Here is a 15,234-nt window from a genome sequence, read left to right as displayed (position 1 = left end):
CCTTGTAATGGTGTCCTAAGCAATCCTGTTATCTTGTCTCTAAGCCATCTTTCTAATGAATCTATGTCATGCCCGCACATGTTATTATGTTCAAGTATTTCACATTATTTCTTTGTCTTCAAGGCAATTCAACATTTCTTTACTATTTATGCAATAATTTACCCTTTCACCAAATAGTATTAAGGACCTACAATGTTTTAGGCATTTATGTGGGCTAAAAATTCTGTCACAGTCTAGTCCATCAGTAAAAATAGATACTACTATTACTACTACTACTAATAGTAATCATAACCATAGCAATGAACATGTATTGATCGCTTGCTGTGTGATTCCTATGGAGCAGGAATTATAATCACCACTTTTCTTTTGAGGGAATTGAAGCAGAGAGAGCTTTGGAAGATTCTCCAATGTCACCTATTAAAATTAGAGATGATAAACATTAATTTCTTAGCATGCTTTAAAATACTTTATGCTGTCACTTTTAAAGCTCTCATGTCTATTACTTTATCAATCATACCTGATGCTCCAACCTTAAAGAGGCCTGGTCATGCCATGTTTGCGTGGCTCTATACTTACAGTGTATTTCCTAACCTATGTACCTGGGAAAAAGCTACTTCTTTCCAGGGCTGCTCAATTTCTCACTGATCATCCTCTCCCTCAAAAACACACAGGTAAGCAGAAGATATACATGTTCAAATAATGATGAGTCCAGGGGTGCCTGGGTGGCTCCTTCGATTAACATCTGCCTGTGGCTCAGGTCATGATCTCAGGGTTCTGGGTTTGAGTCCTACATCAGGTTCCCTGCTCACAAGAAGTCTGCTTCTCCATCTTCCCCTCCCCCCACCTCATGCTATCTCTCTTTTCCTCTCTCAAATAAAATATTTTTAAAAAATGATGAGTCCAAAACTAAAAATATATGTTAGATACGAAACTAGTAAATGAAGGAGTCATCAGCTCTGTTTGAGGCTTTGCAGGAAAACTATAGAGAAAGCTATAAATTTGAGCTGAGTTTGGAAATAAAAAGATCAGGAGTTTGCCAAGTAAGCGATTGTAGATCCACATTTAAAGGACATAGTCATAGGGGCACCCAGATGGCTCAGTTGGTTAAGTGTCCTACTCTTGACTTTAGCTCAGGTCATGATCTCAGGGTTGTGAAATTGAGCCCTGTGTGGGGTTCTGTGCTCAGTGGGGAATCTGCTTGGGATTCTCTCTCTCTCTCTCTCCCTCTGCCCCTCCCATGCTCTCCCTCTCTTAAATAAATAAATAAATAAATAAATAAATAAATAAAATATTAAAAAATAAAGGCTATAGTCCTGAAATACGGCATAATTGAGGAATTATGAATAATTTGGTATGGATGGGATTTAAAATGTAAAGAAAAGGCACACCAGAAATAAAGCTAGGGGCACCTGGGTGCTCAGTGGGTCAAGCCTCCGCCTTCAGCTCAAGTCATGATCTCAGGTCGAGCCCTGCATCAGGCTTTCTGCTCAGCAGAGAGCCTGCACTTCCCTCTCCCTCTGCCTGCCTCTCTGCGTACTTGTGATCTCTCTCTCTCTCTGTCAAATAAGTAAATAAAATCTTAAAAAAGAAAAGAAATAAAGCTAAAGAAATGGGGCTCAGGTTTTAAGAACACTCTTTGCCAAGTACAATTCTCAGATTTTTGTACCTGGATTTAGTTCCTTTGATCAATAATTTAAACTTCCCCTGTGGCATAAGTAACTGAATTTGTCTTTCTTTCTTTCTCTAGAAGTAAATAAATGAAGACATGAAGAACAAATGTGAGAAAGAATTCCTTAGAATTACTTCCTTTTGTTTAGTAATAGATAAACTACACAGTATGATTTAAAGAAACATTAACATATTATCATTTATTTCTTTCCAGACTCTGAAGAAGTATAAAGCATTCTAGTATCAAAATTATTTCTCGGGGCACCTGGGTGGCTCAGTGGGTTAAGCCTCTGCCTTCGGCTCAGGTCATGATCCCAGAGTCCTGGGATCGAGCCCGGCATCGGGGTCTCTGCTCAGCAGGGAGCCTGCTTCCCTTCCTCTCTTTGCCTGCCTCTCTGCCTGCTTGTGATCTCTGTCTGTCAAATAAATAAATAAAATCTTAAAAAGAAACTATTTCTCAAACCTTAGTAAATACAAGGGTGGCACAGTTGGTTAAGCAACCAACTCTTGGTTTCGGCTGAGGTCGTGATCTCAGGGTCTTGAAATCAAGCCCCACATCAGGCTCTGTGTTCAGTGCTTAGTCTGCTTGGGGTTCTCTCTCCCTCCTCCTCTGCCCCTCTCCCACCCTGTGCTCTCTTTCTCTAAAAATTAAAAATAGGTTTAAAAAAACCTGATTCTTAAGTTCAGATGTTCTCTGTGGTCCATACTCAGACATCACAAATAAAATGTCTGGGAGTCAAAGTAGTTTTGTAGCAAATTTTCTTAGACCAGTTTGTGACTGGTTGATTGAAACTGCACATCAGAGATAAATTTTTGCTTTATCTTTCTAGTCTTCCAGCTTTTTTGAGTTCTTTGGCCCCTTTTAACCTTAAAACCCTGTGCTCTACACAACTAAGAACTCTAATTATTTAAACAGATAATGGAATTTGTAGTTTGCATTTGGCAGGCACAGAGATAGCATTTCCATGATTTTCTCCCCTGGAAGCCTTCTAAAGTACCAAGAAATCAAGACATAAAATTACAGGGGCGACTAGGTGGCTCAGTCCATTAAGTGACCAACCCTTGGTTTTGGCTCAGGTCATGAGCTCATGGGTAATGGGATTAAGCTCCATTTCCACTTCCAGCTTTCAGCTCAGTGGGAAGTCTGCTTGGGATCCTCTCCCTATGCCCCTCCCCCTAATTGTGGGCACTCCCATACTCTCTCTCATAAATACATAAATCCTTCAAGAAAGAAACAATATTACAAATTCTATTTCCAGCAAAACAAGAAGAGTGCTAAAACCTATGTACCCACGTAAGTAGAAGAGCTTCTAAAAGCTACACAAATATAACAAAAGAGTTTGCAAAAGAAGGCAAATAGCATGCATGACATGCTTAGCAAACAAAAATAAAGCTCTGTAAACAGGGGCCCACTTTCAGCTGCAAATTTACGATATTTGGGATTTCTATTCGATGCAGTTGAATAGAATCCTAAATAATTCAGAATGTTACCCAACTGAAGTGCTCTAGTAATAAAACCTAAATTCTGGATGCAGTTGAACAGAATGGGTGGAAAAAATACATAATAATTCAGATATTGTAGGTTGGAAAGCTGATGCCTTGTTATCCCTGATAAGATATTTGAATAAATGTCACCTTGAAAAGAAAACCATGTGCTCTCTGAAGCTGAAAAATCAGAGGATATACTTGGAGAACAAAAAGACTGGAAAAAAAATTGGAATGCTGGCACGGCATAAATCCTCCTTGCCACTTCTAGTACTTATAAGAGAGAGCTGAACTCAGACTTGAAGTAGCCAGACTACAAGAAAAAAAATGGAAGGAAAGGGACATCTGGGTGGCTCAGTGGTTGACCATCTGCCTTTGGCTCAGGTCATGATCCCAGCGCCCTTGGACTGAGCCCCATATTGGGCTCCCTGCTTGGCAGGAAATCTGCTTCTCCCTCTCCCACTCCCCTGCTTGTATTCCCTCTCTCGCTGTCAAATAAATAAATAAAATATTTTTTAAAAAATTGAAGGAAAAATACCAATTTTGTAAGGAAGACATGTTCTGCCTACAACTACTACATAATGTAATGAGAGATCTATAATTTGGAACTTGCAGGACTGAAAAAAAACAAAAAACAAAAAACAAAACTCTAAGTATCCTATACCCCAAACTGAGGTGGTGATAAAACTGTAGGCTTAGCAGAACATAGAATTGACACTCCACATACAAAGTTCATAGCCTACCAGCAAGACCCGGGCTGTGGTCTTGTTTTTCCTCCCAAACCCTAGGTTTTAAATGACCTTAGGGGACCAGCCAATAAATTCAGAGGAAGGGGCTGGTCATAGCAAAGATCAGAGTCTGTAAATACATTCTGGTTACTTTCATGTGGCATTAGATGAAAGAAAATTGTCTAGAAGGGCACTAAGTTTGGGGAGAATTGTTTTTGCTGACTTTGAGGACAGTGGACATCGGCCAATGATAAGTCAACCTGTAAAGCAATCCAAAGGTCTCTAAACCGATGTCAGCAGAAAGTGGGTTGTGAAAGGTGTGCAGCCTCCAAACCACACTCAGATATGACTGTGGAGAGCATGCAGTAGTAGGAACTGCCCCGAGAATAGCACTTGGGCCCATGAAAGACATGGACAGAGGACTGCTTCTCAGAGGGCAGAGCCTGGCCTATCAGACTGGTTGACTGTGAGCTCCCTCGGTCGCCTCTCAACTTATCATTCTTGACCAACAGGATTTGATAATTACTGCAGAAAAACAACTCCAGGTACTTCTTGGTGACCACAGAACCACACAAACAGCTTTAAACTGCTTATCTATTTGGCTTATTTTAGTAAGAAAAATAAACTTTTTTTTATCCACTCTTACTTGGCTTTCTTTTGGTTGCTGTTAAACTTCATGCTAACTAATATAAAATACAATTCATAGGAAAACATTTAGAAGAAAATGATCAGTCTGACATACAATAATGCTTACACATGCCCAAATACAGGCAAAGTCCCCCCAAAAAGTTATGTAGAGAAAATATAGTTAGTTGTAGCCTGATACATGATGACAAAATATTATGGAGACATAATATGACAACATAAAGTTGCATAATATGACTAAGTTAAGGTCAGATATGTCTCTCATCTCTAAAAAGTAATCCAATCAGAGTTCTTTTTAAAATAAATCTGAATTCTAGGATGAATACAAGTGATGTGCCTAGAACAAAATGATACAGAAAGATTGAAAATAAGAGAATAGAAAATAAATAAAGCAATTGTGATATTAATATCAGACAAATTTGATTCAGAACAAGAATCATTAAACCATAAAAATGGGAAAGTCTGCAATACTAAAAAGCACAATTCATAATGACCACATAAAGGTCATAGGAAGATCTATGTCTGAGATGCACAGAGCATCAATTCATCAATTATATGATAGTCACTGGTATACTCAGTGGAAAACCTATAAGGTTTTCCTTATGAATTTATGAACTAGGAAAGAATCAACATTAATTAGGCACTGAACTCAAGAAGTTAAATCAGTCAGAAATCAGAAAGGAATTAAAAGAAAGAAAAATTATAATGAATTAGAAAATGAAAATAGTATTAATCTTCAAAAATCCAAATGCTGGTTCATTAAAAAAAGCAAAACCAAACTAATTTTATCTAATAAAAGAAATTAAAAGTATAAATAAAGTCACACATAATAAAAGATAAGAGAAATGCTATTGATAGAGAAGTAATTTCAGAAAGGTCTTTAAATATTGATATGAAATTATGGTCAAGATATTGTACTAAGTGAATATAAGGTACAGAACAATTTACAAAATATGCCATCACTTGAACAACAAAATGACATGAAACTTATATATAGAATTGTTTGTATTTACATTTGTACATATAAATACATTTAAATACATTTATTATATTTATTATACATATAAATACATTTATACATATTAATGTAAATACAATATATACTATATATATGTTATATGTACATAAAATATATGTATTTTTTTCTTTTGGAGATATATTGTGTAAATACAAAGAAATATATATATATATATATATATACCAGCCATGGAAGTTGCCCATGAAGAGCAGAACTAGACAGTTGGGGATATCTTTCAGAAAGAGCTTACACTTTCGTTTCAAAGTGTGAACCATTAAACACACACACACACACACACACACACACAAAGTGTGAACCATGTGACTATATAGTCTAATCAAGAAATCTCTTTTAAAAAGTAAAGAAGAATGGTTGAAAAGAAGATATGTATATTCAGATTTGTACCTTAGAAGACTGTCATTTTCCAATCAGAGGATAATTTCTATGTAACTAGAGGTAGACACCATTTACAACATCAGGTAATGCACATAGGAGCACGTGTAGATCAGGATGTATCCGAAGTAAAGCCTTCAGTTAGTGGACACAGAGCACCACATGACCACATCTCTACATGGTGAATGGTTTTGCTGTTAGGTGGCTTTCCCTAGAGTCTTTCTTTTACCATATTGGTAATCGTTATGTCAATATGTTACCTGACAGTTGTTAAAGAAGGCATCACTTTTCAACGTTAGCATTTGTGTAAATGTGATTAGTATAAAATATTAGAGATTTTCCTTAAACCTGGCCAACTCACAGCTCATTTTGGAACTGCTAACAGAGGTTGCAGTGAAATACACAAAAGCATTCAGAAAAAAGAAGTTCTTACATAGAAAGATGGAGCCCAAGGGTTAGTCATGCATGTTTATCCAACATATTTTTAAAATCATTTGGAGACATTCTCATGAAACACATATTTAAGTTCTATCTTCAAAATTTTAATCCTTAATCTTTCAATACTTCCATGGATTTAAAAATGACTCAATTGTTTTGTTTCTTAATGAACAAGCATAGGGAAAAGAAGAGAGAGAGGCAAACCAAGAAACAGACTCTTAACTACGGAGAACAAACTGATGGTTACCAGAGGGAAGGTGGGGCCAATGAGAGGGACGGGGGCGCTTGTGAAGAGCACTGGGTGTTCTTTGTAAGTGTCCAATCACTTACTTGTACATCAGAAACTAATATTACACTGTATGTTAACTAGCATATTTTTAAGATTTTATTTATTCATTTAGAGAGAGAGAGAAGGAAAGGTGAGGGAGGGGCTGAGGGAGAGACAATCCCAAGCAGACTCATTTCCCCAACGAGCGCAATGCAGGGCTGACATGAACGTGAGATCATGACCTGAGCTGAAATCAAGCAGTGATCACTCAACCAACTAAGCCATCCAGGTGCCCCTTAACTAATTGTTATTTAAATAAAAACAAAAACAGGGCACCTGGGTGGTGCAGTTGGTTAAGCATCCAATTCTTGGTTTCAGCTCAGGTCATGACCTCAGGGTTGTGAGAATGAGCTCCGCACTCAGTGGGGAGTCTGCTTGGGTTTCTCTCTCTCTCTCCCACTGCCCCTCCCTCTGCTCAGTCTCTCTCTTTCTCCCAAATAAATAATTAAATCTTTTAAAAAAATTACTGAAAAACTAAAGTGAACAAACACAAAATAAAACAAGTCATACCTGTGACCAAGTCACGAAATGCATTATAAAGATATAATTCATCTGAAACACATGATGAAATAGACATTTTCTGGTTTCTTTCCTGAGAGCTAGTCATAAGGACCAATGTTTCTCATCAGTTTCAAGGATCTTACTGGAAATTTACATTCCTGGAATTCGACATCTTCACACATTGACTGAAAGTCTTACCTGAGCAGGTAACTTTAGCTTCTTCATAGTGATCACAGCTAAGGCCGCCCCACTGCCAGTTCTGGCAGTCCCAAAGAGAAGATTCATTTCCAACACAGCTGCTTAAAAATAGCCAAGTATCTGTTGCCTTAACTTTGGAATAACTCTGATAGGTCGTTTTGAGAGCAGATCCACATCCCAAATGCCTGCAAACCACATCGGCTTCTTTCAGTCCCCAGCCTCTGTCACATACTTTCCCTAGAAGCTTCTGAATTTCCACCTCCACTGTCCCGGCACAGCGGCTGCCTCCACCAACAAGTCTCAGCTCCAGATCAGATCCATCTGCAAAAGAAACAAAAATTTAGTCCATAGAGACATATGGAGGTTAGCAACCAAAGGATAGAGTTGTTTGTTTGTTTGTTTTTATCTTGCTCCTTCCCAGATACTGAGGCATTGGAAATGATGACATATCCATCTCCTGACTTTTTTTTAACAGGCAGTATAGGCCATGAGTTTGGTTAGAAACAGGATTATAGTTGCAAGGGTTAATAAAAACCGTTGATGGCAGAAAAATATGAGCAAGTCAGAGATTTGTTAAAAAGACATAACATTCTGTGTCTCGGACTTAGAATCTGAAATGTGGTCCCTAAGAGCACCCTGAATAATTACTACAGAAAATAATCAGACGACCCTCCAAACTAGTCAAATAAATAATGGGGACATCTGAGTGGCTGAGTAGGTTGAGTATCCAACTCTTGGTTTCAGTTCAGGTTGTGATCTCATATCTGTGATCTTGGGATCCTGATCTTGGGGTTGTGGGATCAAGCCCCAGTGTGGAGTCTGCTTGTGGATTCTCTCTCTCCCTTTCCCTCTGCCCATATTCTCCAAATGATGATAGATAGATAGATAGATACATAAACTCTTTTTAAAAAGAAAGGAAAAAAAAAGAATGTGTTTACGATTGCTTACAACAAGGAAATAATTAGTTATCTCTATCTCTCCCATCTTGCCCATTCCTACTCCTAAAGAACACAGGTCTTTCCTTCTCTGTTTTTTTTTTTTATTTTAACTTACCAGAACATGTCACACCAGCATCTTCATTATGATTGCAATAATGCTTTCCCCATTCGTGGTGTCTACACTGCCAGAGAGCAGATTCGTGTCCATGGCAGGAAACACTGTCAAGCCAAATGTGTCCCGTTCCCTCACTGGTGTTAACTCGACCAGTGGCGGTGATGGCAGTTGGGCATCCCAGTTGCTTACATACGACAGCGGCATCATGACTATCCCAGCCATCATCACACACTGTCCCCCATTCCCCTTGGAATTTTACTTCTAATCTTCCTGAACATTCAGTGACTCCATCTACCAGTCTCAGGCTGAGATCTGCTCCATCTGTAAGAGAGGCACAAAACAAATCATGATAAAAAAACAAAAATAAGGGAGGACTCTAAGTAGGGACAGAGAAACATATAATAACACTGGAAATCATTAAAGGTGGAGAAAGGGTAGCTTGGGCAAGAAGATAGGACTTTTCAGAATGGCTAGTAACAAAAAGATAAGAAATAACAAGTCTGGCGAGGATGCGGATAAAGGAGAACCTTCTTGTACTGTTGGTGGGAAAGAAAACTAGAGCAGCCACCATGGAAAACAGTATGGAGGTTCCTCAAAAAATTACAAATAGAACTACCTTATGATCCAGGAATTGCACTACTGGTTATTTTCCAAAAAAATACAGAAACACTAATTTGAATGGATCTATGAACCTCTATATTTATAGCAACATTATTTATGATCGGCAAATTATGGAAGCAGCCCATGTCCATCGATAGATAAACAGATAAAGAAGGTATGGTGTATGTGTGTGTGTGTGTGTGTGTGTAGTGGAATATTATATTATATATTATAATATATTATATTATAATGGAATATTATTCAGCTATAAAAAGAATAAAATATTGCCATTTGCAATAACTTGGATGGAGCTAGACAGTATAATGCTAAGTAAAATAAGTTAGAGAAAGACAAATATCATATGATTTCATTTATATATGGAATTTAAGAAACAAAACAAATGAGCAAAGGGGAAAAAAGAGAGAGAGAGGCAAACCGAGAAGCAGACTCTTAACTATAGAGAAGTGTTGGTCACCAGAGGGGAGTGGGGGAGAGGATGGGTGAAACAGGTGAAGTACACTTATCAACATGAGCACTGAGTAATGCATAGGATTGTTGAATCACCAGTTTGTACACTTAAAACTAATATAATACTGTATGTTAACTATACTGGAATGTAAATAAAACACTTAATAAAAGAAATTAAAAAGATAAATCCCATATAATCCCATAATTCCACTAATGGTTATTTACCCAAAGAAAATGCAAATGCTAATTTGAAAAAATACATGTACTTCTATGTTTACTGAAGCATTATTTACAATAGTCAGGATTTGGAAGCAGCCCAAATGTCCATCTATAGATGAATGGATAAAGAAGATGTGGTGTATATATACGATAGAATATTACTCAGCCATCAAAAAGAATGGGATCTTGCCATTTGTAACAACACGGATGGACCTATAGGGTATAATACTAAGTGAAATAATACAAACAAAGAAAGACAAATATCATAGGATTTCATTTATATGTGGAATCTAAAAAACAAAACAAATGAATAGACTCTTAACTGTAAAGAACAAACTGGTGGTTGCTAGAAGAGAGGTGGGGAGATCAAGAGGTACAAACTTCTGGTTATAAAATAAGTCAGAGAGATAAAACGTAAAGCATAGGGAATACAGTCAATGACACTGTAATAACTCTGTATGGTGACAGATGGTGACCACACTTATTGTGTGAACAGCGAGTAATTTATAGAGTCATTGAACCAATATGCTGTACGCCTGAAACTAATGTAGCATTTATGTCAATGATGCTTCAATAATAACTTTTTTGGAAGAAGAAGACAGGACTTTTCAGTACAGAGAACATGTACTATAAAAAGAATTCCTGGGGCACCTGGGTGGCTCCATCAGTGAAGCATCTGACTTTGGCTCAGGTCATGTCTTGGGGTCCTGGGATCAAGCCTTATGTCAGGTATTGCGCTCACTGGAGAGTCCACTTCTCTCCTCTCCCTTTGCCGCTCCCCCTACTCTCAATCCCTCTATCAAATAAATAAATGAAATCTTAAAAAAAAAAAAAGGAAAGTAAAAATTTCCTAATGAGATCTAGGGGCTACATTTTATCTAGAGATTTGTTTGACTATCACAGAGTTTTTATTGGAATTATTTGTTTTTTCTTGCTAAATCCGTATTTGCATGCATTCAGGGGGTATGCCTGGTTGCCCAGGACAACCTGGGCATACTCCTGGTTGCCCAGGACTTAACAATGACTTCTGCTTCTGACTCCTTAAGTATCTGTAACTACCCAGTTTGTGTCAAATGCCTGGTCCCTTTGTGACCACTTCCTAAGTCTAAAAGAAAGCAAAGAGAAAAGGGGACATCAGCATTACCACTTTCACCTCCCCCAATCAATATTCCTCAGAGAACAGAGCTTTATCTTGAGCAATGTCTTATAATAAATAAGTTGCCTTTTCCTTCTGGCAGTTTTAGCATTTGCTGCCCCAGTACTGTTTACTGTGAGTGCTAAGCATTGAGAAGAAATGTGCTGACTGGGGACCTGGAAAGATTTTGGTGGGGAAAGGAGAATGAAAGGTAAGTCCTGTGCCCTTTTCGATCCCCAGTCTCTCTTGCTTTCTTCAGCTAACAAATTCCATCTCTTCTGTAGAAATTTCATTCTTTGTAGTTTAAATAATAGATGGTCATGTTGTCCAACAACAACAAAGGCCAATGTAAGAAACAGAAAAAGAGCCAGAATCCCCATGACACTGTGTAAGTGTTTGAGTGCTCCCATGCATGCAGCCAAGCATACCCTCTCAATTTCCCAGTTTTCTGAGTCAGTATCCTCTTTCCTTAAAGTCAGTTAGTTAAAGTTTGAATCAAGTTTTCTTGATTGGAAAAAAAAAGATATCTGGTGAATACAGAGACATTTTTACTCTATTATATTTTTCTGAATGTTCTCTGGGGTTCAGGACCTACTAGGTCAGCTTCAGACTAAGAACTCAGGTGAAAAAGGGGTGTCATCCCTGCACACACAAATTCAATGTCCCTGTCCCCTGAGCAAGCATGAAACACGGAAGTCTCTAGACACAGAGTCTGTTCCTATCATAACACTAGCTTAAATGAGATTTTAATAGAAAACCAAACTATTTTTTATCATTTTTTTTGATTTGTGATCATATATTTTATTTTAGTCTAGAAGATATACATAGATTTACTAAACTGCCAAAATATGGTATCAACTTGCTCTCAGTAAAGTTAAATATTTTGTAACACTGATAATTAAACATCCTTTTGCAGTATTTTTTTTTTCTAGCATTCTTTTTTTTTTTTTTTATAAACATATGTTTTTATCCCCAGGGGTACAGGTCTGTGAATCACCAGGTTTACACACTTCACAGCACTCACCAAAGCACATACCCTCCCCAATGTCCATAATCCCACCCCCTTCTCCCAAACCCCCTCCCCCCAGCAACCCTCAGTTTGTTTTGTGAGATTAAGAGTCACTTATGGTTTGTCTCCCTCCCAATCATTTGATTCTGTAAATTTGAACTAATATTTTTGGGAAGGTGTGGGTTAAGCTTTTTGCAGGGAGAGGATGGTAAGGAGTGTGATTCATTTTTAAAACTCATCCCAAAAGTACAATTTGCTAGTTAGGCTGTTTTTTTTTTTTCCCTTTTTCTTTTTCTTTCTTCTCTTTTTTTGGGGGGTTGGGGTGAAGAAGGAGGACTGGGGTATTCTCCAAACACCTCCCTCTTTCCTCATGACTGGAATCTCAGTTTCACTGTTCATCCTTCCTCCCTAACCTAGTTATTCTCCTTTCAGTTAAGGTAAAATCTCCACAGGTATCAGGTGGGGAACCTGAAATTAGGTCATAATAAGATGATGGAGGATGCACGTCTCAATCTGTTTTTAAGAGTTCAGGCTTTTCAGACTCTCACCCCCATTCTTTTGTCCTCTCAGGAAGAACAGAACAAACCCAGACCAGTCCTTACCCATGCAAATCACTCCAACGTCCTCAGAGTGATCACAGTTATGCTTTCCCCATCCTTCGTGTTTGCAGTTCCAGAGAGCTGACTCATTTCCACTGCATATAAGATCATCAAACCAGATTGGTCCAGAACCTTCTCCAAAATTAGCTGAACCAGAGAAACTGAGAGCACTTCCACATTCGAGCTGTTTACAAGCCACAGACGCATGATCTATGTTGAAGTTATCATCACACACTGTTCCCCACTGTCCTTCGAACTTGACCTCTATTCTTCCAGAACACCGGTTTCCTCCATTCACCAGCCTCATCTCCAAATTGGATCCATCTAGAGCAGAGAAAAGACCAGAGTTCAGAAGTCATATTCATTCAGAAGTGACTGTAGGAAATAAGATTGCTCTGGGTGTTTGAGATTTGATGCTGTCCTTAAAAATGGTGCCTCATTTGGGATGTTGCCCATCTTTACATATTGGGAAATTGTAATTGTTTAAAGACCAGCTAACAACTAGCACTTTCATCTACACCTACTCACCAAGGAAAATGTTTTACAGATTAAAATTTTCTTTCTGCTTTGTTTTATTTCCTTCCATTATTAAGACAAAGTAAGCACCCTTTTATATAGAAATTGGTCAATTTGACTTAAAGCACTTATTTTAAAAACTAGAGAAAGTAAAATTAGCTCCTCCAACAAAGAAGCAAAAATGGCAAACTGAGGTCAAGTATAAAATTAGAAAACAGGAAAAAGGGAACAATAAAAATGCCTAAGCATGCACAATAGTTTTCAAATCATCCTATGGTATACCAAATTAATAAAAATTAAGGAAAAATAAATCAAAATAATTCATTTCTTACCCATCTCCTGTTTGAATCAAAGCTTCCCCTACCCCAAAGCATCTGGTACCATTTTTAGCAAAGAACAGCTTTTTCATAAAGGAAAATCTCTCTATACACTCTTCCCTAGATTTTCTATGAGGACTAAAATACCCAAGAAAAGGAGATGTGGGATGAAATCTGGGGACACTTGAAAAACAAAAACTATTTGGGCTTGAACAAAATTTTAGAGGCTCTCTTTTTGAGAAAGGGAGTTGCTTTTAAAAGCTCTAAGTACCAGGCAAAGATCTCTTACTTAACAGGGTTTTTTTTTTTTACTCTGGACAATTAATAATCATAAAAGCAATAGTTCACAATTAAAATATGTATCTGGCACTCCAGTTTATCACCTATGCTATCAATCTTCACAGCACTGCGCATTTTGGGTTATTCCCACTAACCCTACTTCACAGATAAGTTCTTGATACGCCTCATCATCACAGTGTCACCCACCCAGAAAAGAGCAAAGCTAGGAGGTGAAAAGAAAAAGCAGTCTAACACCAGCGTTTATTTTCCTGACTGCTATGCTATATTGTCCCTGTGTGTGTGGTAATAGCAAAACCTCCTGAGAGATAGAGGCTCTGAGCATTAAGCATTAGATACAGCCTCTGAAATCTCATGAAACTAGAGAGTCCTTGGGTGGCTAGGCATGCACCAGTTGATGCATTCACTGTATAAACTTCAAAAAGAAAATTTGATAAAATCTATCCTTAAGTATGAAAAAACAGAAAACAAGAGTTTAAAGTGCTACACTGATGGCTTAGCTTAAACCGTTGGCTCTGTAGGCTGCAATAATTCTAGTAAGAGCCTGGCAAGAGTTGTTTGTTTGCTTGTTTGTTTTAAGATTTTATGTATTCATTTATTTGGGAGAGACAGTGTGGAGAGGAGGAGCAGATGGAGAGGAATGAGCAGACTCTGTGCTGAGTGTGGAGCCAGACCACGGGCTCCATCCCACCACCCCAAGATCATGACCTGAGAAAACCAAGAGTCTGATGCTCAACCAACTGAGCCACCTAGGTTCCCTGAGCCTGGCAAGACTTATTATGATTTTTAAATTTGCTGCAGATGTTACTATTGTTATTCCCTATCTTTCTGGTGTAATGATTAACAATAAAAAATTAGAAGAGGGAGGAGGGGGAAGAGGAGGAGTGGGGAGTGCAGGGATAGAAGGAAGGAAGAAGAAAAAGGTAGAGCTCTACATGTATTAAAGCACCGAGTTTTCAGAAACTGAAGTTTAAAAAATTTTAAGAACTTTGCTCAAAATAACATTCATGAGTGGCTGAGCTGGAATTCAGTTCCACATTTTTCTAGATACTAGCCTGTGTTGTTCCCAATATACCCTAATGCCTGGGGAGAGATGAGTCCTTTCTAAAAATCAATCCCGTAGAGGAGACGGTTTCTGAGAAGGGGGCTAGGAGAGAGAGGCCAGTGAAATGAACAAGGAGAAATGGGAAGCCCAAGAATCTGAACTAGGTCTTAAATATGACCTTGGGATTTATAGCAGAAAGGTCTGACACAGAACTTTCTGAGTTATCGTAAGGTCAACTGAGATGAAATTTTTGAAATGTTAAATCAAAACCACCATGGGGCACCTGGGTGGCTCAGTCAGTTAAGCATCTGACTCTTGATTTTGGCTCAGGTCGTGATCTCAGGGTCCTGGGATCAAGCCCTGTGTTGAGCTCTGCCCTCAGGGAGGGGGGCTGTTTGAGAATTCTCTCTATATTCTCTCTCCTTCTCCCTCTGTGCTCCCCAGCTCTCTCACTTTCTCACAAATAAAATAAAGAAATCTTAACCCCCCCCCACACACAACAATTCACCATTAAATGAAATAAATAGCATTATATACTGAAAAAAGTAATTATACTTAGCAAAACATCCTTGCT

The 15,234-nt window shown here is 38.1% G+C and overlaps 1 protein-coding gene across 7 annotated transcripts in view; it reads right to left on the bottom strand.

Moving 5' to 3' along the window:
- CD163 (CD163 molecule) overlaps positions 1-15,234 on the bottom strand; it is a 31,346-nt gene that overhangs the window by 12,887 nt on the left and 3,225 nt on the right. For all 7 annotated transcript variants that reach the window (XM_032348890.1, XM_032348892.1, XM_032348893.1 and 4 more), the window contains exons 4-6: positions 12,489-12,809; positions 8,456-8,776; positions 7,403-7,723 (exon numbers count right to left, since the gene is read on the bottom strand). In XM_032348890.1, the coding sequence (XP_032204781.1) occupies positions 7,403-7,723; positions 8,456-8,776; positions 12,489-12,809 (963 nt within the window). The remainder of the gene's footprint in view (positions 1-7,402; positions 7,724-8,455; positions 8,777-12,488; positions 12,810-15,234) is intronic.

The sequence above is a fragment of the Mustela erminea genome, chromosome 6 (genome assembly GCF_009829155.1).
Source record: "Mustela erminea isolate mMusErm1 chromosome 6, mMusErm1.Pri, whole genome shotgun sequence".
NCBI classification, from domain to species: Eukaryota; Metazoa; Chordata; class Mammalia; order Carnivora; family Mustelidae; genus Mustela; species Mustela erminea.
The sequence above is the reverse complement of the archived record's forward strand: the minus strand, read 5'-3'. Positions and strand labels throughout refer to the sequence as shown.